Source organism: Grammomys surdaster, unplaced genomic scaffold, assembly GCF_004785775.1.
Source record: "Grammomys surdaster isolate TR1022 unplaced genomic scaffold, NIH_TR_1.0 133, whole genome shotgun sequence".
Taxonomy (NCBI): Eukaryota; Metazoa; Chordata; class Mammalia; order Rodentia; family Muridae; genus Grammomys; species Grammomys surdaster.
Window position 1 is genome coordinate 1,989,779 of NW_021604591.1, and position 25,983 is coordinate 2,015,761.

General features: G+C 37.3%; 1 protein-coding gene across 3 annotated transcripts in view; it reads left to right on the plus strand.

Annotated features, from left to right (window-relative positions):
* Window positions 1-25,983, plus strand: part of Exoc6b (exocyst complex component 6B) — a 456,985-nt gene that overhangs the window by 200,581 nt on the left and 230,421 nt on the right. For all 3 annotated transcript variants that reach the window (XM_028762430.1, XM_028762431.1, XM_028762432.1), the window contains exons 9-17: window positions 4,108-4,191; window positions 4,583-4,629; window positions 6,388-6,508; window positions 9,086-9,157; window positions 9,827-9,924; window positions 12,177-12,282; window positions 14,580-14,689; window positions 18,470-18,581; window positions 23,872-24,006. In XM_028762430.1, coding sequence (XP_028618263.1) covers window positions 4,108-4,191; window positions 4,583-4,629; window positions 6,388-6,508; window positions 9,086-9,157; window positions 9,827-9,924; window positions 12,177-12,282; window positions 14,580-14,689; window positions 18,470-18,581; window positions 23,872-24,006 — 885 coding nt within the window. The remainder of the gene's footprint in view (window positions 1-4,107; window positions 4,192-4,582; window positions 4,630-6,387; window positions 6,509-9,085; window positions 9,158-9,826; window positions 9,925-12,176; window positions 12,283-14,579; window positions 14,690-18,469; window positions 18,582-23,871; window positions 24,007-25,983) is intronic.

Below are 25,983 nucleotides of genomic sequence, written 5' to 3' on the forward strand. Positions count from 1 at the left end.
GAGACTTTGGTCTTAGGGAAATGGCCTGTTAGTTTCGGGGGCTGGGGGCTGTCTGCTGTCACATTGTTATCACTCGATTACATCATTTATAAGTTATTTTATTTACTTTGAAATGATATTTTATTTAGCTCTGTTGTATCCTAGGAAGTGTAGGGGCAGAACAATCAGTTCAGGTCCATCCTCAGCTACCCAGTGAGTTTTAGGCCAGGCTAGACTACAGGAGAGCTTGTGTCAAAACAACACCCTCTCTTCCTCATACACCCCTCAAAAACAAAGAGATATCTTATTTAAGATACTCTTGGTTTATTAGCCAACAACATTATAATAATGTTTGCATGAAGCTTTTCTAAAACACAGACTTTCTCTTTAAGTTACATCACAAGCCTTTATGAGCTGCGGAATACTGGACAACATTTAATGCTATAGGTAAGGGCCATTTTAAAGAGCAGAATTATGAATAAAAAGTACAAAAATGCAGAGAATGTGGCATTGGATAGGCTATGAAAGTGATACTTGTTTACAGTATGAAACTGAAACAAAAGGCTGCATTTTGCCTTGTTTGACCTTAACTAGGAACATGTGTATTGGACAATTTCAAGTTTTAGAAATTCTAAACATAGCTGTGAATGTCTATGAACGAGCTATGAGTATTGATTTTGGAGTTCAGCTAACTTTTAACAAGTGGTGAATTTGCAAGTACAGAGTTTCTTGCATAATGAAGATGGACTGTATTCTTTCCCTTGAGTTCCCTGTCTGTAAATGAGATGCCATCAAATTACTGACCCAGGTTAGAAATACTGTGTGAGCTCCTCCTGTTTTATCAACATTTCCACTGCCTACTTGTTCATGTGTCTTCTAGATGCATCTTAGGATATCTCTGCCCCCCACCCCCCACCCTGCTTGTAGGAGAGACAGGATCTTGCCATGTAGCCCAGCTTGTCCTTGAGCTCATGATTGTCCTGCCTGTCAGACTTCCCAGGGTTCAGACAGCAGGCATGTGCCTTTGTGCTGTGCTGTGACTCACCTCTTGGAATCTCATTTTTCTTTTCTTCATTCTAGTCTCTATACTTGGATATCCAAAAGTATATTTTGGTAGGGAGTTCTTACTGTCATTATAGCTATTGCCAAATAACTTTATTTGTAAATAAATAAATTCACCAATTGCTACATGTTTGTCTCTAGCTATCCCTGTACTTCATCATGGACAAGAACTTTAGATTCTTGGAGTGTGTGTTGGGCTATTTTCTTTGAGTCTCAGTGTTACCTCTAGGAATAATTTTTTACTCTTTACCTGGCTCTTACTTTTCTCACTAGGTTTTCAATTAATACAATGGTTAGGTACTCCCTCAGGTGTTTTCTAGCAGTAAACTAGCCTCCCTCCCTTCCCCTCCCTCAAACCTGTAGACTGTTAGCGGTTCTGAGTTCAGAGTTGAAATGAAGCCGTCATGGTTCACCTAGTGGTCTGTTTCTGAGGGAGGAGGTACTTTACCAGTTACCGAGACTAGACTGGTCAAATGCCTACTTCTTGAATTCTGCCTTTTGTCACCAAGTTGACAAAATTAGCAGAAGGAATAAAATTATTAAAGGTGAGTTAATTAATAGCCACTAGGGGAAATCTAACTTATTTTTGTAAACTGGGAAGCCAGACTTATAAGTTTAGTTGACCCCTTTTCTGTTAAAGAAATTTAGAAAGGAAATGGATATGGTTTTTATGCAGAAGTTCATTATATATATTCTCTATCATTTACAACAAAGAAATCAAATTAGTGCCTGATGGTCTAATTAGAATGGAGGTTTTCCTTAAATTTACAGTTAAGTGTATCTTGGCTCTTATGCATGTTGAATATGTAATGTCACACTACTGTAATAAAGGTCTTTCAAGGCTGTTAACCTTAAAATGAAAAGCCCTTCAGTGGGTACAGCATGTAATTGACATTTAACAGCACCACTGTCCTATGAGTTGGTGACAAGTAGGGAATAACTTTAGCAAGTCAAATGGCAGTCTCCACTTGTTACTTAATAACTTGAATAATTTCTTTCTTCATTCACTAGTGGGTGGAAAAAGTGCTGAAATTGCCATGCTAATATTTAATTCATTTTATAGATAAGAAATACTTGTAGAGAGCGATAATCACTTTAGCAGTTGAAGATTTTTTTTTAAAGGACACAGTGTTTAACAGGCATGCCCCAAGGGCAAATTTCACCTTGCTGTTATCTATCTAGCCTGTGAACTGAAACTGAGTTTAACATTTTTAACATAAAAAAGTAGTATTTCATTGACAGGCTAAGTTTATATTATTATTTCAGTTTATCCAAGGAAGGTTTTGGGTATGTGCCACATTCCTTTGGCATTGCAGTGGAATGGGATTTTCAGCTCCAGATCAGCCTGAAGGAACAATTGTCCTCCTTTTTACAGAAGGTGTTTGCCCACCCCAAGCTATGTTGTGTTTGTGTAGTTGTGACTTCTGTTAATTTTCCCAGTTCAGGTTGAGTATAGATGATAATGTAACAAAGAAATCCTATCGAAGAAACTTCTTCAGCTTTTTAGGAACTGGAAGAAATTGCCTTAGACAATTGCCCAAATAGAGACCTGGAGAGGTGGACAGTGCTTTCTCTTTACTGTCTAGTTCATGTTGTTTATTTTTTAAAAGTAAGCACCTAATAAATGCTTATTGATTAGACACTGTTTTAAGAGTGTTATAGCTTGTAAGTTCATGTAGTAGCTGCACAAGATTGATATATCTACAAAAAAGAAAGACACTGTACAAGCACAAGTGACAGTTGAGTGATAGACTTCATACACAGCAGGGAGACAGAGCAGTCACTTTGGTAGGAAGGGGGAAGCCACTGTTTGAATGTAGCCACCTGGGTCTAAACCCAGTGCTCTTGATCTCTCTGGGATTTTTGTGCTTGTTTTACTTATTAAGAAAAGTCTTGGGTTAAGAAGAACATTTTGTCACAATGGGACATGATATTACAAAACAGTCTCAATTTGTATTACTTTCCTAGAGCTGCTGTAACCAAATACCACAAACTATATGGCTTATAGCAACAGAAATTTGTCCTATCCTGATTTTGGAAGCTTGAATTATAAATTTAAAACATCTCAGAGACCACACTTACTTTAGGACTACACAAAGAATTTTGTTTATTTCTTGCTGGCACCTGTGGATCCCAGCAGTTCTTGGTGCTCTGTGCTTGCATCTTCATTGACCCACCTGTGCCTCTGTCAGCACATGCCTGTCTGTATCTTTCTGAATCTTCTCTTTTGGGATACCAGCCATAGTAAACTAAAGCTCATCCTCCAGCAAGCATGATCACACGACTGGACTGATCATATCAGAATTTTTGCTAGTTGCATCTAAAGCTTTTTCCAGAGATTCTGGGGAAGCTGTGGGTTTGGGGAGACACTGTTCAAGCCAGAACATAATTTGTGAATGTAGAGCTCATGAGCCAGATACTGTTCTGAGCACCATTCGTACTCAGAATGCCTACCTAGTGTGTCTCCCAGGAGAGCTGTGAATGAGGCCAAACACATTTGTAGTGTCACAGTATCGAAAGGTTGGAAACTTCTGCATGGCAGAAAACTGGAAATTGAGTGTGAGAATATTGAGGGATTGTTTCTTTTGCTTTTGTTCTGTCCCTTAATTTTCTATCTGAGAAAAGGATTTGCCAACTTCATCTCTTGCCTTTCCCACTTTCTGTTGACCCTCTGATCATGAATGATTTGAAAGTTGGCTTTCATCAGGGCATTTTTTCCTTCTGGAATGTTCTATTTGTTTTTGAAGAGACATTTTCTTGCTTACTATAACATTTTAAGGTTGTTTGTTTTGTCTTCATTTTTGATTCAGAAACCAGCCTTGGTGTGCTGAATCTTGAGTTCTGACCATGTAGTAAAGGTCACTTCTGTCTACCCTTTAGAGTTTTGTGATTAGGTTCAATAAATGGTCATAGTTATTTTATTTTCTCTGATTATCATCATTACTACTATAGTAGGCTTTGACATATATGGAGTTCTTCAAATTCCACACCTGGAGTCTACCCCAATCTTTTTCATTTCAAGAATAATTGGTTCAATTACATTATTTCCTCTTGCTTATTTCACAGGGTGCCCGTGAAACATTTGAGAATTACTACCGAAAACAGAGGCGAAAACAGGCTCGTTTGGTACTTCAGCCTCCATCTAATATGGTTGGTTCGATACCTGCACTTTCTCTACTTTTCCTTTTTCTTCCTGGTAGCTGAGTGAATGTATGTGTGAATGGGTGCATGTCTGTCTGTCTGTGTCTGTGTATGTATATGCATGTATACCTGCCTGTATGTGCTTGCTGTCATTCTGACACAACTTTGGGTGGATGTGCCTTGAAGTAAGAATTTCTTAACTGTTGTGTGCCATCCATTCTTCTAAATACTAGGTATGTATCAGGTCAGTTCATTCCCATTGTTAACATGTGGGGTCAGTGGCAACATCATTATGTTTACCTCATAGTCTGTAGGATTAACCTTCCTGAGAATAAATAACTGATTTTCATATCTTAAAGTAATAACATGGAAACAGTAATTTTGCTTTGCTTTGTTGCAGCATGAAACTTTAGATGGCTACAGGAAGTATTTCAATCAAATTGTAGGGTAGGTACATATTTAAGATTCTACTCTTGATTTGTAAGACTTATAAAAGATATACCTTTCCTTGGAAAACTTTCTCTCTCCCTTTTGCTAAATTTGAAAGAAAATATTTAGTTTTTATTTTCTTATAACTTAGCAAGAACATCTTCCTGGGCATGGTAGCTCATACCTGTAAGCCAGTGCTTGGGGAGGGTAACATAGGAAGAGCATCCTGTGGTGCACAGAGAAATGGTATCTCAAATAAATAAACAAAGGATGAAAGGGACATCTTACTAGTTTCAGCATTATATTCTTGGAGGATACTTTTGTACTGAAGTGTTGAATGGACTTGTAATAGTTTTATACTTGCTGTTTTGTTTCTCTATTCTTTGTTCCATCAGAGAGGGATATAATTAACCACACTGATAGAATTTTTACAGATAGTAAAGTATTTTAGGCCTATCATAATATAGGAACTTTGTTAAAACTATTTGGCTTTGTGACAGTGTACAGGCAGGTGTATCATTCAGAAATCTGTGAGTAAAACTATGTTCTACTAAACAACCTTCATTAACCATGTTACTGCCAGGTTGAGTCCACAGCATGCCATGGCTGTTCTCATTTAGAGTGGCCATAGAAGTGTGGAGTTAGGTCACTTACTAAAGACCTTCATATGCTCGCAGCTTGGCCCACCTATAAGATGGCAACCGTGGTTAAAAAAAAAAAAAAACAAGCGATAGAATTTGCTTGTTCAATACACCTTGCCTGCCCACCTTCTCCTTTTCTTCTTCCCTTACTTCCTCTCTAGATTCTTCTCTCTTTTCTTCCCTTGCTTCCTTTGATCAGATTTATATTCCTTTAGTATAAAAGATAACTTCCATTGTGCATATCATTGAGTGTTGAAGGATGGAGCTACTGCTAGAGTGCTTGCCTAGCATGCATGGGTTTGATCCTCAGCACTCCATAAAACCAGGTATGGTAATACACATAGAATCCCAGCACTGGGAACATGGGGACTGGAGGAGCAAAAGGTTAAGGTTACCTTAGGCTACATAGGCAGTTTATGGCCATCCTGAGGTACATGAGACATGAGACCTTGGTGTGTTTTATTTATTTATTTATTTATTTATTTATTTATTTATTTAATAATTTAAAAATTCCATAATAAAGGTTTCTTTTGATTTGAGTGAGCATTCAAATAGCATAACTGAAGATATGTTTTAAATGCATAACACACTATAGGAATCCCAATCACACTTTGTAATTTGAGGCAGGTCTCAAGGTTTCTGTTTAAGACATTCTATAGCTTACGCAGGGCTTGATTCAGTAGCTTAGGCAGGGCTTGATTCTACCTCCTGAGTTACTGGGGTTGTAGGCCTGATAAGGCGAATTATTTTGACATGTTGAATTCTTAAAAATCTATAAATCTCAGTGTTTATTATCTGCATCAAATTTGTTAGTTTCTTGAAATGTGTTGTATTTTAAAAATACATTGGAAATAGACTCTTAGTTTTATACAGTTTCTTTTAAATTGTTGGGTTATGTGGTTGACAATGAGTAGAAATGGAACTTCAGTCTCAGTGATGTGCTTAAGAAGATATTAATATGATTGTAGGCATATTCTCAATCTCAAAAGTAATTTCATTTATGATAATGAATAGCTTTCCTCACAAAAAAAAGGTAATATTTCTTTTGAGTTAGATGACAGCTATTAATGCCAAAGCTTCGTGGTCACAATAGCAACTGTGATCTCTAACATCTCTCTTTTCTTTTCAATCTCAGCTTTTTTGTGGTTGAAGATCACATCTTGCATACAACCCAGGGCTTAGTGAATAGAGCCTACATTGATGAACTGTGGGAAATGGCACTTTCAAAGACCATCGCAGCACTGCGCACACACTCGGTATGTGGGACACCCCAAGTGCTTACTTACAGCTGACTATCTGCATACTGTCTGGTGTTGCATTGAATTCAAGTCGACATACATGTTTTTGGAAATTCCCATTTGGAGATTGTGGAAGAGGTTCATTTAGGTTTCTCCGTAACACTGAGCTTGCCTTGTTGATTGCATCTGCAATAAGAAACACTCACTCACATCTGTCCATGATTCTCACTGTGTCCAGCAGTGTTCTGTGTATTTCATATATAGTCTAACTTTACAAAGTCATGTATTGGCCGGGCGGTGGTGGCGCACGCCTTTAATCCCAGCACTTGGGAGGCAGAGGCAGGCGGATTTCTGAGTTCAAGAGTTCGAGGCTAGCCTGGTCTACAGAGTGAGTTCCAGGACAGCCAGGGCCACACAGAGAAACCCTGTCTCAAAAAAAACAAAAAACAAAAAAAACAAAAAAACAAAAACAAAGTCATGTATTATCACTGATATATTTTTATGTGTTTCATATTTATTCACTCAGAAAATACCTCATGTGCTGTACATTTACACATAGAGCTAAAGGATTGCTGTGATGAATGTTATGCTCTTTGCTTCCAGTTCTACAACCAGCCCTTCCTCTCTGCTTACCTACACTGAGATGTCTAAACTTTTGCTGGCTAACTGCCTGCTAAGCTTAGCTCATAAGAAGCATTAGAGGCAAGATGGTAGATACATTTGCTAAAATTTTAAGATCTCAAATGTCATGTTGTTGGCTGCTGTCATTTCTTGTCTGAGATAATCCTTCATTGTTCTGTCCCTTATTCCAGGAACACTACTTCATTGATATTTGCATAACATAAGACTTCTTTATTCTATAAGTTTAATTTAGTGCCAATAACATGTCTCAGGAGTTTGTTACTGGCAGGGCAGTTATCTTAAAATTGAATGTACAATATTTTGAAAAACTGCAAGTAAGAGTATGGAAGCTTTAAAGAGAAAGTCTATCAACCGAAACCTACAAGTGAAAAACAAAGAGAGAGATAAATGATTGTCATTGAAGTCTCCTGTTTTTCCTGAGTGGCAGTGAGGAGGTTCTGGTGAGCATGTCCAGGAAGTTCTTGCAAGCAGCTAGTACTCCCAGGGAATCATCCCAGGGAATGGTACGATTGCAGTTACTGCCATTACCTGATTTGCATATGATCTATTCATAACATGGAAGAATATAAAACAAGAAAATAATGGAAAGACACCTAAAGAAAGCTAAATTCAAGATAAAAGTGGTTCCTTGGAAATTTATGAGCACCAGATAGAGAAATTTAATCCAAACATGAAGACTGCATGCTATTTCATGATTGAGAAGATAAAGTCTAAGTCAGAAGTTTATCTTACAGTCTTAAAGAGATAAAAATATGAGAGGAATAGTTAAGAATCATGGATAATAATGGAGACTTTGGAATATAACTGATTGAGATTGAGAAAATGCAGTGTCCATCAAGGGGCCTATAGTAATAGAGTAGGAAAGTGGAAAGGAGTCACCTAGTGATAGCAAGGGAACTGACAGCAAATCCTGACAGACAGATAGATATACGGATTCTTCATCATGTCTGTCTCATTAATTAGTCCTGTGAAAGGTGAGATACATTCGGAAAGTATTTAATGGACACGAGATTATCTCAAGTAACTGACTTTAGTATCCACTGCAAAGGAATACAATGACCATGTCTGTTTGTAGGCGAGATCATATATGGTGCTTATTTGAAATTTTTGTTTCTTGTTTATTTATGCTTATTTTATATTCCTTATATTGTTTAATGATACTTTTCTTTATTGTAAAATCAGATTTACCTAAGATGCCCATTTCACTGATTCCATGTTTATCTATTTTAAATGATCAAATTGTCATGAATCGTCATGTCTTTTTCCATCACCAGTTTGTCACTTTTAACTCTCATTTCATTTATTACATGAATATGGTTATTTGGTGTCATTTCTCATAGTGTCATTAGTACAGTGTTTGGTCAGATTATTTTCAGTCTTTTGTATTTCCTGATATCTGCACATAAAGAAATATATACAGTTATTTTGAAAATGGCTCTAGGTACATATTATAAATTTTGGTACAAAGTATTTTATTATTCCTCATTTTAAAATAATCTATCCATTTCGTTTTTTAATTTTTTTATATTTTAGTTTATTTGTTATTCTTGTGTCTACCTATGATGAGGGTATGCATGTGTGTATGTGGGGAGGTCAGAGGACAACTTTGCAATCAGTTCTTGTGTGTTCAGGGGGTTAAACTCAAGTCTTCTTGTTTGTGCTGTTGGGCAACACACACCTTTGATTGCTGAGCTATCTTGTTGGCCCCATTTTTGTTTTCTTCTTTAACCAAAGAATTTCACAATGTGTTTCCACATGTTAAGGATATGTAGATTGTCCTACTGAGCCTCGTCTCCTTAGTTCTTCTCTGATTGAGCCTTTGCTACCTTGTGCTAGGAAATGGTTAGACTCATTTTTAGAAATACCTTTGCTAGCTGGAGCATGAGGCAATTTAATAAGTAAAATATGTGATTTTATTCATTCAATTTTTCTCCTTTCCCCCATTTCCTTTAGTCGTACTGTTCTGATCCAAACCTCGTGTTAGATTTGAAGAACCTCATTGTACTCTTTGCTGACACACTTCAGGTACGTGCATTGTTAACACCTGCCTATCTGAGTAGGTTCCATCAGCTTTGAATCAGTGTGTTCTCTCCCAAGCCTACTGGCTTATCCATTGAGTTTTTACCATTTATTCTTTTTTCTATAGCTAGATCTGTTTACTTCTTTATAGCACATTCCATACTTTATCTTGACTCTTAATATTTTCATATGTTAGAGGTCCTATTGTTTTTTCTTTCAGAGAACAATGTCTTGAACCATTTGTAGAATTAGACTTTTAAGTGATTGTAATTCTGCTCAGGCACCCATGTGCCTTGTAGTGTGTTCCACTGCCATCCTTATCCTGGTGGTTGGTTTAGACCATGTTAGAGAAGCATGAGGTATTGGTGATGTGGTAGCAGCTATACTTTCTCTTTGTTCTTGGAGATTTGCTGTGGGCGGTAAGTTACCATGGGGAGAACTCACCTGACATTATTATGTTGCTTTTCATTTTTATCATTTTCTTTTGTGACCTACCTAGAAATTTTGATGTGTGTCTTTGAATTTTTGAGAATAAACACTTGATATTAGTTAGAAATGAGCAATTCTGCTTCATTTTTTCATTGTTGTTTAAATAATGAAATATCTTTTAGCATCTAATCTTATATCTATTTATTTGAAAACTCTTTTTTGAAACCAAATTTATTTTTTTTTCAGGTGTATGGTTTTCCTGTGAATCAGCTTTTTGATATGTTGTTAGAGATCAGAGACCAGTATAGCGAGACTCTATTGAAGAAGTGGGCTGGGGTGTTCAGGTAAGGAGCTGCAGTTATGTCCGTGTTCCCCTGCCCTAATGCATATGCTCCTTTGTGGATTTTGCAGATACAATGAGCACCGAGAACACATAGCTTATATTTCTTTTAAATGCTCCAATTTATAATTCAGAATTCTCATGAATGAAAATGATTTCCAAAATGATCTTCCAAATTTTCCTACATCAACCTATGGGGAGTGGGTGGATGGGTTGGGGAACACCCTCATAGAAGTGGGATGGGGGACAGGAAAGGGAGTTCCTGGGGAGGTGGATGGGGAAAGGGGATGACATCTGAAATGTAAATAAGTAGAATAGCCAATTAAAAAATACATTAAAAAAATAAAGGAAAGCCCCACAGCCTGTTTGGTATGTTTGTTTCCTTGGATAAATGGCAGATTTATTGATACACACCATCCAGATTATCTTGTGTCTTTTTATTTTATTATAGTTTTTGGTTTTCCTTGAATATCATACTTTAGTAGTGGTAATTAAGCCACCATGAATAGTAGAACCGTAGGATGTTTTATTTTATTGAAAATGCCTCTTGTGTCCCAGACTGACCTTGAACTTCTGATCTTCCTTCCTCTATCTTTTAAGTGCTGGAATTATCAGTATGTCCTGCTGGGCCTGGCTTACTTTTTTAAACCATTCTATTTTTGATAACTCATGTTATAGTTCATCATTATTCATAAGCAGAGAAATGGCTTATTGCAGTCCGTATTTGAAGTGTGTTATTTCAATAGTTATTGCAACATGCATACAATAATGGCAAATTATTCTGGAACATCTCCTCCCAGAACAGATCTCTTGGGACTGATGTCTTTGTATACATTGCTTGTCATCTTAGTTTTAAACTTGTCCTCTACAGTAAGTGAGATAAATTTGTCTTCTTGCTTTAATCTTAGGTCAATTTAGTGCTTAACATCTTAGCTACAACAGTACAGCAACACAAAGAAAAAAAGAGAATACAAATGTGAACAGAGTTATACTATTGTCCCTCTTTGTAGTTGATATGAGTCTATACTTATGAGACCTCTGGGCTCCACCAGGAAACTCATAGAACTATTAACTCTCAGCAAAGATGCAGGACATATGTAAACTTATAGAAGCCAGCTGCTTTTCTATATTCTAAGACAAGGTTGCTGAGAAAAACTCAGAGAAACAGTCCCATATACTTTTCACTGTATCCTCAAATAAGGGCAATAAATACAAAAAAAAAAAAGAAACCTAGGAATAAACCTAGCCAAGGAGGACAAAGACTTCCAAAATGGAAAGAAGGGCACTGAAGAAGCTGAAGAAGACCGTATAGAGGATAGAGAACCTCCCATGCATTGGGTCAGTGTGGCTAATATTGCGAAAATGACTCAATTGCCCAAAGTAACAGAGGTTCAATGTAACCTACTTTGCAATCCCAGTCTGTACTTAACTTTAAGAGTTCTTGCCCGTTGCTTGCGTCTCCTTGTCAGCTAATCTTTTTTTCTTTTTTTTCTTTTTACATTGTTTTACTTTTAAACCTTCACCTTTTGATCTTACTTTTCACAATCCACAAGCATGCCACTATTTAGTTCAACTCACAATTTATTAATATAAATACATAGACTTCTAGAATCCAGATGTATTTGATGCGGATAATTGCTTTTATAGGTGGGTTGTCTCTACAGAAAGTAGAGGTAGCATGGACTAGCCACAGCATTCTGTGCTTTCTGTGAGTTTCTGTTTGGATTTTTATAGGAGTTTTGTTTTTGGAGAACTCTTAATGTACTCAAAGAGAAAATTTATTCCTGGAAAACATTTGTGATTGATACAAAGCAGAAGACAGAGGAGAAAGAACAAAGCTTGGATTATTGTTAGAAGTTATTTTTCATCTGTGATAGTTTCTAAGTTAGGATACACTATCTAGCATGCAGTTAAAGTTGTGATTATGATCCAATATATCTTAATAAAATGACCAGCTCCAATATTCTTTTCTCACTTTCTTCCCACTTCCCTTTAATTTTTCTGCCTGTTTGTAAATCACAGACACTAACAGGTCATGTTCATAGTTTCTCCACTTTTTTTCAGAGCTTAGTTTCTCTCTGATTTCTTTTAAGAATGCCCAAACCAAATGGCTGAATTGTAGCAGGGGTGTAGTAAGGGCTGGGCGGTGCTCATGGGAGGTGGTGGTGAACATAAACATAATCATCAGACTGTCTCATTAAGCATCTCTGTGTTTGATCACCCGCCATTCTCCCTCCTTTCTCTTCATTTTTATAGAAACATACTTGATTCTGACAACTACAGTCCCATACCAGTAACAAGTGAAGAGACATATAAAAAAGTCGTAGGACAATTCCCATTTCAAGATATAGAACTGGAAAAGGTAAGGGATACTTCAAAAATAAAGTTCTCTTTCTCTCTTTCATTCGATTAATTTCTCTGAAACTGAGAAATTTCAGTTCAATAGATTTTAAAACACCTTCAGAGAATTCCTTCTGGGTCTTAGAGGTGCAGAATTGCTCACTGGGAATCTGTAAAAGATTTTGACATCCTAGCACATCTTTTGAGTTTGTCAGATCACTGGGTTAATACAATTTGATTAAAATTTTAAATTCCTAATTTTGTTGTACTGTTCAAATAGTTTCTTTTAAAACCAGACATTTAAATATGCTGTTTTGGTTATATAGTTTTATTTTTTTGTCTGTGCATTGAGTGGTTTCTCCCCACCACAGGTAGAATGCAGACTATTTTCCTCAAGCAGGCCCTTTCTACCCAAGTCCCGTGCTGCATCTGTCAAATGTGAAAGTCTAGGCTCAAGCTGTTGTCTTTTGCCATTTACAGAGTCACAGACACTTGGAATCATATAATTCCAGGGCACAGTCATCACTGAGGGTAGTCAGGTAGTCAGATTAGGAACCTAGAGGTAGGAACCGACATAGTGCAGCTTACTGGCTTACTCATTCCTGATTTGCTCAGCATGTTTTTACACTGTCCAGCACTACCTTTTCAGGGATGGCACCACTGACACTGAGCTAGTCTCTCCCACATCAGACATCAATCTAGAAAATTCCCTACATATTTGCCTGTAGGCCAATTTTATTGATGCATTTTCTCTCATGATGCCAAACCATAGTTGTTCTCATCGTGACCCTTTGTGCCTTAAACATGAGTCCCATCTGGAGGACTCTTAACACATTAGCAAGTTCGGATGCCAGCATGAGATGCTGCCTAGACTACCCCCTGGACTACAGCTTTTGTGTACTGACCCTGAGAAAATCCTCTGGGATTTCTGCCCTCAATCATGCTGGTCTCTTCTTAATCATCATCGATTTCTAGACCTTATCTAGCCAACATCAATTGTCCTAGTTAAATTTTACTTAAGTAGTTCTCATTTCTTTCTAATTACAGCCAATTCTTTAGTCCCAGCTGATGAGAATCACAAATTCTTAAAGCACAAGATATCAAATTGCTCTTTAGTGAACTCTCAAACTTTACTTTGAAACTTCACAAGCCAGGACTCCATCTTCTGCAATGTTTTCAATGTTTTAACTACTAAGTTCTGATGATAACCCATTAAGCCATTAAACACTCACTGACTTTTCTAGTTCAAAGTTTCAGAGTCCTTCAAGAGTTCTCCAAGTCTCACATGGTCAGGTCTGCCACAGTCGTACACCACTACCTGGTACTAGTTTTTGTCTCAGGGTTTCTCTTGCTATGATGAAACACCCTGACCAAATGCAATTTGGAGGAAAAAAGATTTATTCTTACAACTCTCAGGTCACAGTGCATCTTCTAGAGAAGTCAGGGAAGGAACTCAAGGCGAGAATATAGAGAATGGTACTGAACCAGAAGCCATGGAGAACTGCTTCTTACTGGCTTGCTTGCTTATAGCTTGCTTAGCCTGCTTTTTTATACCATCCAAAACTACCTTCCCACAGTAAGCTGGGCCTGTCAACAAGAATCATGAACCAAGAAATGCCTTAGGGCTGGAAAACTGGCTCGGCACTGGCTACTGTTGCACAGGACCTAGGTTCAATTCCAAGTCCACATGTGGCAGCTCACAACCACTTGTAACTCCAGTTCCAGGTGTCTAGCTTCCTCAGACACTGAACATGGTATATATGCATAAATGCAGGCAAAAGCATTTGCATAAACTAAAATACTAAATAAATAAAAATAATTTGAAAGGAAAATGCCCAGCTGGGTGGTGGTGGCACACGCCTCAATCCCAGCACTCTGGAGGCTCAGAACTCCTGAGAGTTGTAAGAGGAAGGTGGAGCTCTGAGTTTGAGGCTTTCCTGGTCTGCAGAGCTAGTTCCAGGACATCCAAGACTACACAGAGTAACACTGTTTCAAAAAACCAAAAGAAGAAAATATTGAGGGGGAAAAAGAACTCTACAGACTTCATATAGCCCAATCCTATGGAGGTGTTTTCTTGATTAAGATTCTTCCTTCTCATATAACCGTAACTTGTGTTGAGCTGACATAAAAACTAGTTAGCCCACTTGTCTTACTCTTTTTAGTATCAGAAATCTCTTGGAGACAATTTTTTACAGTTGATACCATTAAGTCAATACTTTACAGAGTAGGACAAAAGGTTTTTCTTTTTTCATTTTAAATAATTTTAGATGTATACAATGCATTTAGTGACTTGCTTTCATTAATTTCTTGCATTTACAGCAGCCATTTCCTAAAAAGTTTCCTTTCTCTGAATTTGTGCCAAAAGTTTACAACCAGATTAAAGAATTTATCTACGCCTGCCTGAAGTTTTCAGAAGATCTTCATCTAAGGTATAACATGAGACAGTCCAGTGCTGAGATTGTTACTCTCTAAATAAATACTTTGTAAAATGTTTACTATGAGTTTAAACCTTGGAGTAGGCTTTCACTGTTATGGTAAAAGGGAAAAGGTTTAGAATGACCTACCTAAGTATATATTACATTTTAAACAGTATCAGCAAAAAATTTCTGGAAATTGTAGTTTGCCCTACTCACTATACCATTCCAGTCTACTTGATAAAGATTTCCAGCGAGAATGGGGCAGTAACAGTCTTTGGAATTGGTATTGTTGCTCTGCTCTGTGTCTGCCTTAACCACAGGCTTCTTGTATGCTCATTTATTGGTTTAGTCTGCATATATTTTAGCAAATATATAGTTCGGTGCTCCTTAGTAGTAAAGACAGTAAGAAGCTAAAAGGAAGGCCTTTATCTTCCTGAGGACCCAGACAGCTTATGGTAAGTGCTGCAGAAGTTCAGGATATGCACAACAGCCACACTGCTTAGACTAACAGTGCCCAAAAAGGCTCAACACTGCGCTGAATCTGCACTTGATAGATTTTCAAAAAGAATCAATAAACAGAATGTATCAAGTGTCAAACCTTTCTGAAAATAAGTACAGTTCGGAGTGGGGTTGAGTCACTTCTTTATTAACCATTCTCCTACTTCAGGTTGAACATAGGTCTTCCAGTATACTAGGCAAGTGCTCTCTCACTGAGCTGGTCCCCAGACCTTGCTATTTTCAGAGGCAGAGACAAGATCTTACAGAGTTGTTCAGCATAGCTTTGAGTCTCGTCTGCAGTCTACAGAAAGAAGAAAGTTTCTTTCTTCTTGCATTGGCCTCCTGTGTAGTGTCAAACACTGCTAATTCTCGTTCTTGTTAAAGTTATGAAACTTGGGACTGTACAATTAATTTTCCCATCTAAAACCAAGATTAATTTTATAGAAAAGTACTCTTGAAATCAGATTACTTTTAAAGATGAACACCAAGCCATTTTTTTTCTTCATAGCTTCCACTCTGAAGGCTCACAACCTACCTACTACACACACACAATAGTGATTGGATAATCTCACGTCTGTAAGGTCTTATTATGTTTGTTACTGCCAGGAAATTATTTTAAGCCAATTGCACAATGGCTTCTACTCATTTATTATGATGGGGAGGTAATAGTGGGAAAATGTGGGTAATTATTTAGATAGTTTTCTTCTTTTTTTTTTTTTTTTTATTGGATGATTTATTTACATTTCCTATGTTGTCCCCTTACCCCATCCCCCACCACCCCCTCGGAACCCCCAATCCCCTCGCCCCTCCTCCTTCTTCTCTGTGGATGTAACCTCTATCTACACCCCCCCACTCCCACCTCCCCACCCTCAAAATTCCCACCCCCTGGGGCATCCAGCCTTCATGAGGTCAAGGTTCTCTTCTTCCACCTATGCCCAGCAGGGCCCTCCACTTTTACATATTCAGCTGAAGCCCTGGATCCACCCCTAAGTGCTCCCAGGCTGGTGGTTTAGACCCTGGGAGCTGTGGTTGGTTGGTATTGTTGCTCTCCTCATGGTGCCACAAACCCTTTCAGCTCCTTCAGTCTTCACTCTAACTCCTCCATTGAGAACCCCATGATCAGTTCAATGGCTAGTTGTGAGCATCTGCCTCTGAATATGTCTGACTCTTGAAGGCCTCTGAGGAGATATCCATATCAGGCTCTTATCAGCATGCACTTCCTGTCTTCCACATCAGCATCTATAGTTTTCTTCTTATTTGAATCCTAAGGTTTTGAATGAAACTTTTTTCTTACTTAATGTTAGAATGTTCTCTCTCTCTCTGTCTCAGTCTCTGTCTCTGTCTCTGTTTTTGTTTTGAGAGTTGATCTGTGTCTATTAAGTTTTTGATCCCAAACTTCCTTTGGTGGTGGGTTTTATATTGACAGTTTAAATAAAATATTTCCTCAACTTGAGGGAATTTTTCACTTCCCTTTTATTACTGGGTTGATATTGCCTTCCTCCTCAGAATCTATTTATCTTGTAACTTGGAGTCGGAGATCACTTCTTCTGTTAGAACTGTCTCAGAATAGACTTAGCAGACTTAGGTTGTCAAGTGGGTAATGTATATAACAATAGTTCTCTCAAACAAAGTGTCACATAGTCAGAGAAATGTTAGTTGGAGATTTCTTATGAAGTTTTAAAAATAATTATTTTTTCTGAATGAATAGTTTGTCTCTCATATAATGTTAAAAGACATTTAGCTATTTTGAAAGTTTTTATCAATAGCAGGGTCTCCTATAATAAAATGATACTCTGACATTTAATTAAAAGTTCATTGAACATACAGATTTTATTTTTCTGCACTTTTTGAAAAGTCAATTTTTGTAAAAAATTTTTTGGGTTGTTTTTTGCTTTCTAAACTTAAAAAAAAGAAAGAAAGAAAAGAGTTTGGAGGCTGTGTTGTCTGGGAAACTTCAATTGCTGAATATCTGTTAGACAACATAGAAAAGAGAGAAAAAGTATCTTAAGAGAACATTAAAGTTACTTAGAAATAACACTTTACCTCAGTCTACATGGCTATTATCCAGAAATCCAACAATAAATGTTAGAGAAGATTGCTGGTGGGGTGTAAATTTATATAGCCATTATGAACGTCAGTTTGAGGTTGCCTCAAAAAATTAAAAATAGACCCACCATGTGATTCAAGTATTCTACTCCTTATTTATATCAGAAAACTTATCTCTGTAATAAGATTACCACAGATATTTATACATCCATGTTCTGTGCTGCTCTGTTCACTATTGCAAGACAATGGAACCAGACTACATGCCAGTCAACACACAAATTGTTAATAAAAACCTACTACAATCCCAGCGTTTGGGAGGCAGAGGCAGGTGGATTTATGAGTTCGAGGCCAGCCTGGTCTACAGAGTGGATTCCAGGATAGCCAGAGCTACACAGAGAAACCCTGTCTCAACCAAAAAAACCAAACCAAACCAAACCAAACCAAAACAAACCAAACCAAACCAAACCAAAACAAACCAAACCAAAACAAAAAAAACCTCCAAAGAACAAAAACCTACTGCATATAAAATAGAATACTATTAAGCTCTAAAGAAAAATAAAATCTCTAAATTGCAGAAAAATGGATCTATTTAGAATACTTAATTTTAAGCAGGGTCACTGAGTATCAGAAAGAAAAAAACTCTTTATGTTCTCTCTTATATGCAGATTATAACCAATAACATTACATTCATATTTGCAAACAAATACATATTTAGTATAACATGTAGAAGGGAGACGAAGTAGCTTTAGATGATGATGACAATGAAAAAAATGTAGCTAAAGAGGATGTAAACTAATTTCCCTTTTAGTTTTAACTCTGTTATAGGTGTGTGTGTGTGTGTGTGTGTGTGTGTGTGTTTGGATAAGCCCATAAAAATATAATTGATACTCAAAGTATAAAATCTAATGTGACATTCCACAGTTTGAGAATGGCTTCTTTTCTGAGACAATATAAGTTTGCCTGCACTTCTTAAAGTATTTAAATATGAACAAATTATCTAGGCAGAGTTCTATAGATAGATTTTTTTTTAATGAAAGCAGCATAAACTCGTAACAGAACAGTCTTAAGGTGCTGAAGTCCTTTAAATACTTGCTAGCATGCAGTACACATTAGGCAGTACTGCTTCCTTCATCACTGCCTCTGCTGCTGCTAATCCTGCTACAGCTGTTACTACTGCAAGACTGCTGCCTGCTTATTTACCAACTCTAGTTACCCGGGCTGTAACTGGGTTCATCATTTACCTTTCAGCTCCACTGAAGTTGATGACATGATCCGTAAGTCTACAAACCTGTTGCTGACGAGGACTCTGAGCAACTCTCTGCAGAACGTCATTAAGAGGAAGAACATTGGCCTTACTGAGGTAAAGTAACTCTTAGTGATGGTGGCCATGCCAGATGTCCTGTGCATGCACTTTGCCTACCTCTATTATTGATGCCAGGAGTCTTAGCACCTATGACTCTTGTCCCAAGTTAGACTTCCTTGCCTTTTATTGGTTTCATTGTCTTCTGAATATGATTGGTAAGTTGCTCTATCACTGTGTTACTTGTTTAGCAAAAGCCTAGTGATTCATGTTTGAGGCTGGAGAGAGAGGAAGGTTATGGCTTACTGCCTCTCCTATTAGAGGGAGAGATCTCCTTCCACTCAGTTGTGGCATAGTATAAACTGAAGGTTTGACTTACTGATGATACACATTTCTAAAATTCGGGAAGTTATGAGATTCCCTTTTCTTTGGAATTAAGGATTTTATGGTCACATCTCACCTTGCATTCACTGAAGGTATTGTGCCCAAAATGAGTTTAGGTTAGGGAAAATTTTTCTTCAGGAGGAAGACTGAAATTAGTTCCTCTAGGAATAAAGAACATTTCTCACTGCATAAAGCCAAAGATGATGGTGAAATTCAGCAAATGCTTAATGATACCAACCCATACCAAAGACAACTGTAAGCCACATGAACATTGGCATGGAGCGTTTCTTTCTCTGCATTGAGATAAAGAATATCATGAAGTATGGCATTGGCTATGATGGAATTATGCTTGTCCATGTAGCTTTAGGTTTCTTTCCTTATTCTTCTGTGTCTGATTTCTATTGCTTGGAATAGAATTCTCATGGATTGACTTTCTTCATCTGAAAATGGCCTAACTTTTTTCCTTAACCAGGTAGCTTGCAAACAAGGAAAGGTGCAAGTAGGGGTCGTAAACTCTTCCACTGTCATTAGATTGTATCGTTTTCTTTCTGAATTTCAATTGGAAGAGAAAATTTATACTTTGTTAACTCTTTGTCAGTTCTTTTCCCAGAATAAATTGATTTATTGATAAATTATAAAATGTCTACAGACGTAGACATTTTATAGTTCTGGTTAGAACTGGCTTGGTGTTATAGAGCACTCAAGTGACAGGAACATATTGAAATATACAACCCAGCATCCTCCTTCAGTATGCCAGTCATTCAGAGTTTAAAACTCCATATAAGCTATACCCATCAGTCTGCCTTATCTTGCTTTGGGGCCACATGATACTGCTCATCTCTCTTTCTTTATGCTCTGTCCCTGTCCTTTTTTCTCTCTGGCCTTCTTGCTGCTTTCATGGCTTCTTTGCTTTCACTTGTTGCATACTACCTTTTAGTTGTAGCTCCTGCTAGCCCTTGCTGTCTCAAAGCATGGCTAATACCTTAATTGACTCAGCAGTTGCCTGAGCTGCTCCTTCCAGATCTGTAGAAAAAGCAACTGATGACTGCTTGAGTGCCTTTACCCAGACTTCCTGGCTTCTAGTGCTGCTCCTCTGCTCAATAATGTGTTCTTAGGAAATGACTGAGCTTTATGTTTAAATGGGGACAATGGCATCACATATTTCATTAGATTATTACAGGAATCAGTGAGCATAGTGTTTGGGCCATAGAGAATACCAGTACATATTGTTTGTTGTTACTAATCAATCAGGGCATGCAAACAGTGCTTGTCAGGTCTAGTAGGTTGTCTGTTTGTTTTAATTAGGAGAAACCAAAAGATTTGAACAAGATGTCCTACTATGACATATCAAATGTGTTGATATCAAGATTTATTCACAGTTATTGAGCACATACTGTACTGGGTGCTTTACTATTTATTATTTGGAATGTACTATATTTTGTATCCATATTGATTTTAATATCTCTGTTTTTAGCTAAAAGATAGTGAACATGTATAATTTTAAGCTTCACATCAGTAATTAGTTCAGCATAAATTTTGGGATAAAATTTGAAAAGGGATTTCTTCTAAATGAAAACTGAGATAAAGTTTGTTCTTTCCTCTTTTTGTTACTGGAACAATTAGAATCAAAGGTTGGTCCTGGCAGCCTTAACAAAGGAGGCTACTACCCATCCTCATTAGGTCAGTCAAAGGGGCAGAGAAAGGAGAATGATTCAGTATAGCCACATTGGGAAAAGGAGCAAATAGATCCAGTGGTTTCCTCATTCATCTTCAGGGCTCTGGTATGAAGTATATGCATAGCTAAGCAGTGCCAGTTGAGGTGTGGTCCTACTCATCACTGAACCAATATTTTCTGAGCTCCAGGCTCTCCTCCAGGAAGTCTAAAGTTGTTAGATTTCATGAAATTTCTTTCTAAGAGACAATTTACTCCTATGTGTGGCACCAGTCCTTTTCTTCTCTAGCATGTTGTTACTGGGGAGAAATTCTGTAAGGTCGTAGACCCAGAGGTATGCTTATAGGTAGGTGAGAGCTAACATACAGACTTGGAGCTGTGGTTATAGCAACACCTAGCAGACCTGAAGCAACAGCTGCTGCTTTTTTTTTTTTTTTTTAGTTATTTAGAAATAAAACTAGATAGCTGTGTCCTGTTATGTCTCACACAGCATACATCTGCTACCCCAACAACATGCATAGTGATCACATTAGTTATGATAAAATACTTTATATTCAAGTCAAAAATTTGAATGACACCTTGGAAATTGGAACTAGTAGTCCATTTATTCTGGTATTTTAGTTTGTTGATCTTGGAAATGCATAAACTAAATAATGGATAAAGCTTTTTGAGCTTGCTGGGATGAGAGAGATAAAATCCCTTATAGTCTTAGGTTAATTCATTCGTATAAATGAGACTAGTGTTGCTGTTGATTTTTGGCTTTTATTGTATTACAGATCTTACACCTGAGAGCCATCAAACTATGTGACTTTTCACTTTATAGCTTTGGGTCAACCCAAGAAATTTCAGGGTGGTAAATTCTCTGCTTCTGGAAACAAGACAAAAGCAGATTTAAGAGAAATAGATGCATATAGATAATTTATAGTTGAGAACTAAAACCTGTTAGACTGTAGGGTTGATGCTATTTAAGATTTTGGCCATGTTTTATTTCTGAAGTTGTACAGAATAGAGCAACTGCAATAGTACCTGGGGTCCCTTGGGGATGTGTAGGAAGTACTGGGTCAGTGATCCCCACAGGACACTCTGTGTTCAGCTCTCTGACTGTGTGACTGTGGTCCCCACAGGGCACTCTCTCACACTTATTCTCATACCAGCAAGGATAAATGGAAAAACTTCTTGCTCCTAGTGGGATTTGATTTGTTTATTTATTTTCTTTGAGTAAAGTTTTGGGGGTAGTGGTGGTGGTTGTTTTTTTTTTTTTTTGGTTTCTTGTTTGTTTGTTTGTTTGTTTGTTTTTGGAGACAGGGCCTTGCTATGTAGACTAGGTTAGACCCAAATTCCTAAGTTTCATGCTTCAGCTCCTGATTGATTATTAGTAAAGTGACTTTTGTCGTTTTGTTTTAAGAGTTGCTGTTTATACCATAATTTTTTTTCTTTGCTAGATTGTTTGCATAGGACTTCATATCAGAAGTAATGAATATATAGCCTATTGTTAATTTCTTGTCCTTGAAACAGTATCTAGGATAGTTTGGAATTATGTTGTGTTTAATGATACCATAGAAGGAGGTCAGACTCTGATGATAGTCTGTATCTCAGACTGTTTCCTTTCATCCTTCAGTTCAAAGTTATCCTCCAAAGCCTCTCTCTTACAAGGGTTTTTGATGCTGTGGTTCAGGAGTAGAGCTCATCAGACCTCGTTAACAGGCAGTATTTCCTCTGAAAATGACATGGCATGTGTTATAATCCTGGAATTTTTTAATAGTCTATTCTGTGCTTGGCAGTGAAACACTTGAGGAGTGACTGACAGCCCACTCATGCAATTCATGGTGATCTCTTGTGTTGACAGATCTTTTTAAAGTCGTGATAAATTACTACTGTGCCCAGCATAGCCGCCTTCATTTTTTTTTTAAACTGCCAAAATCCTGCAAAACAGAACAATTTTCTTTTTTGAGTGTCACTGGCTTTTTTAAAAAATTTCTATAGCATGACATGATTCCTCTTATTGTTAGAATTTCTTTTGATAGACAGAATGTGTTCCTATAGGTAATGCTGATTTTAAAATGGAAGTCTCTAGTTCCCCAATTTAACTCCTTTCCATTTCTGACTTTTACATCAAGACAACCTTGCCACCATCTATCTTTTGGCCCTTTCATCCTTCCTGAAGGACAGTTGGAAGATTATATATTTCAGGGGAGGGGGTACCATTTTCTTTAGTGATGTAAATACCAGTAAGTTGCCCTTGCTCAGGTAAATTACCTCCTACCTAACCTGGCAAGAAATGCTAATGAAATTCAGTGGGTCACAGACAAAAGATGTGGAAGTGGGCAGGAGCTTCTAGGAAGGATATTAAAGAAGGGGATGATGGGATTGAAGGGGTGAAAATTCCTAAGATATGTTTTATGATTGTGTGAAATTCAAACAATTTAATAAATTTTTTAGAAGAAAGATTTGATTTAGATGATTTTTATGTCAGTGTTATTTTTGTCCTTTAAAAGAGAAACAGGATTCCAAGCATATACCCCAGCATTGAGCCACACTTGTAGCTCCAGAATGAGACTCTTTAAGGATCTTTCGTATAAGAAGAGAGAAACTGTAATAATAACAAAATGTTTAATGTTCCCAGTGACTTTCTGGCTTAGAAGTTATTATGTACATTTTGTATCTGAGCAAACAGACTGTTAACATTGGGAAAACTTTTGTCAAGACCAAGGATTTTGTTTTCTCTGCCTTCTATGTGCAAGTTCTTTCTCTTAGGAACTAAGGGAGTTTGTTGGCGTTTCACCATCAAGGATAACATGTTTGTGTTCCTCAGGCCTAATTCTAAAATATCTCCTGCTTTTTAAACTATGCTTTTTGCTTTACTGAATGTTGACTCATTTGATTCATTTGGCAATTATGCTGCTTTTGTAGGGCCTAAGACTAGTAGCTTTGGTTATTTTTGTTTTGTTTTTCAGATAGGGTTTGTCTGTGTAGCCCTGGATATCCTGGCACTGTCTCTTTATACCAGACTGGTTGCCAACTCACAGATCCACCTGCCTCAGCCTCCCAGTGCTGGCTCAAAGGTGTGTGCCGCCACCACTTGAGTTTAGCCTTTTTAAAAATAAATGAATATATTTACAAGTGTCACTTTAAATGGGAAAATGGATGTTTCTGGAGGTTTGGAGTGTTTTTTTGGGGGAAGGCTTCCTGTAATGTAGCCTGTGGAGCTACCTGCTGTCAGCTCAGGTAACTTCTGAGCCATCATTCCATGGGTGAATACCTGAATGAGCATTGCATGTGCTTACTGTTTTGTAGCTTGTCCAGATTATCATCAATACAACACACTTGGAGAAGTCCTGTAAATATCTGGAGGAGTTCATCACCAATATCACTAATGTGCTTCCAGAGACGGTCCATACCACCAAGCTTTATGGTACCACAACTTTCAAGGTGAGAACATGTCAGCATAGAGGGATACCCATTGACAGTGCATGGACATAGTCTGGGCCGTTTCACCAGTGGCTTTTTTTCCACAGAGTGATTTATGACATGCTTTTGAGAGTAAGGAAGAGTTTGGTTTGGTCTCCATTTTTCTAGAAAACAAATTTAAACACAAGAGAGATATATGTGTGTTCAAAACAACTACAAAATTTCAACAACATTATCAGGATAGTATGGTTATGGATGACATGAATATCAACTATAATACTTATTTGGTAACTCTTCTTCCGTGTCTAACTTTTTAAATCATGTTTTAGTGACAAATCCTTACCCCCAATAGTTAGCTATTCTCTAATTATAAGCCCACAGAACTATTTCTCTCTGTCAGAGAAAATGACATCTTTGTAGAACAAAGGAAAGATTAATAGTAGATGAGTTTCTGGAGCATAAACACCTACTATTAGAAGAATCCCATGAGTCTTTTTTTTTTCTATTGGATACAAGTATATTTAACTTTGTTTCATCCAGTATTTTGGAAAAGAAACTTTTTATATCATACATTTTAATTTTTTCATTAGTAAAATCCTCTATATTGTCATGTGAAAATTTTCATGGTTATTAATCAGAAAAATGTTGCAGTTTTAAACAAAGAAGAATGAATTTGATATATAAATGAACCTGAGTGGAGAGAGGCTGATTGTGTAGCTGTGACTTATATGGAATTCTGTGTAGACTAGGCTGGTTTGAAACTCACAGAGATTCTGCTCGCCTCTTCCTTTTGAGTAGCTGGGGTTAAAGGACAGTACCACATACCAGGCATGGTTTGAGTTTTGTTGTTATGAGATTGTTGTAGTTTTAAAACATATTCTATGACATTCATAAATCCAAAAATGGTAACAATTAGACACATGGGCACAGTTTCAACCATGACTTATGTCCCCTGGTGTTTCCCTTTGCCTACCCTTTATCCTTTCTGTTTGTTGGTGCTATCTCTCAAAAATACCCACCAAAGAAGAAATCAGATTTGATCCATTTGGTGATTAAAGTGTGTGAGAGAAGGACTTTTAGAAGAACTTAACTGTTTGCTATTTTAATATGTGCAATGGACTGGTCTAGAAATCAAACCAATATTGGAAATAACAGTCTTCATTTGGAAGGCTGGTTCTGGACATTTTCAGAGACATATTTGGAAATTACCTGCAGTTCTCTATGATGTTATGTCAGCAAGAGATAAAGTTGGGACAGGATCTGGATTTCAAACAAGTGTTAGTACATGTGTAAGGCATTTTTAATTGTCAAGTTAAAATTACTTTTGTTTCTTCTACAGTATTTAATGTAAGTTGCATTGATTGTACACTTTCTAATTGTGTTAGTGTGTTGAAACCTGGCACGTCTGTTATGGAGGTCTATCAACCAGCTTTTGTTTTATTGCCCTGAGTATCATAGAACCTTGGTCTTCTGAAAAAAGCTTGCAAGTACTGGAAGAAGTGAGTTAGGCTTTAAGCAGAAGCAAGAAGGTAGTGGGCTTGATTGTTGCTGGTATAACAGCTTTAATTACATTAATTGCTAGCACCACTGCTTCTGTAATTGCTTTGACACAAGAAGTTAAGACAACTACTTTTAGAACAAGGAGGTAGGCTTCAGACATGAAAATGATTTGGGGCTAGAACAGGGAAGTTGGCTCAGATATTTTGGTCATCATGATAAGCCCTTAGAAACAGTGATCACGGGAGTGTTCATGGAATTTTGTTTTTTGTTTATTGCTTCTTCTTTGACTATTTGTGTTTATTGTTGTGCTTGTTCCTTGACTATTTGTATCTATTGTATTGCTAGTTCCTCAACCTAGAACTGACCTTAATACTTGCTGTAGTGGGAGATATTAGAAAAAGCAGAGCAGTGCAACTCAGGCTAGCTTCTAGCCTCCACCATGTTCCTGCGCTGTATTCCTGCTCTAACCGCTGTACCGGCTGGCCAGTAGTGCCAGCC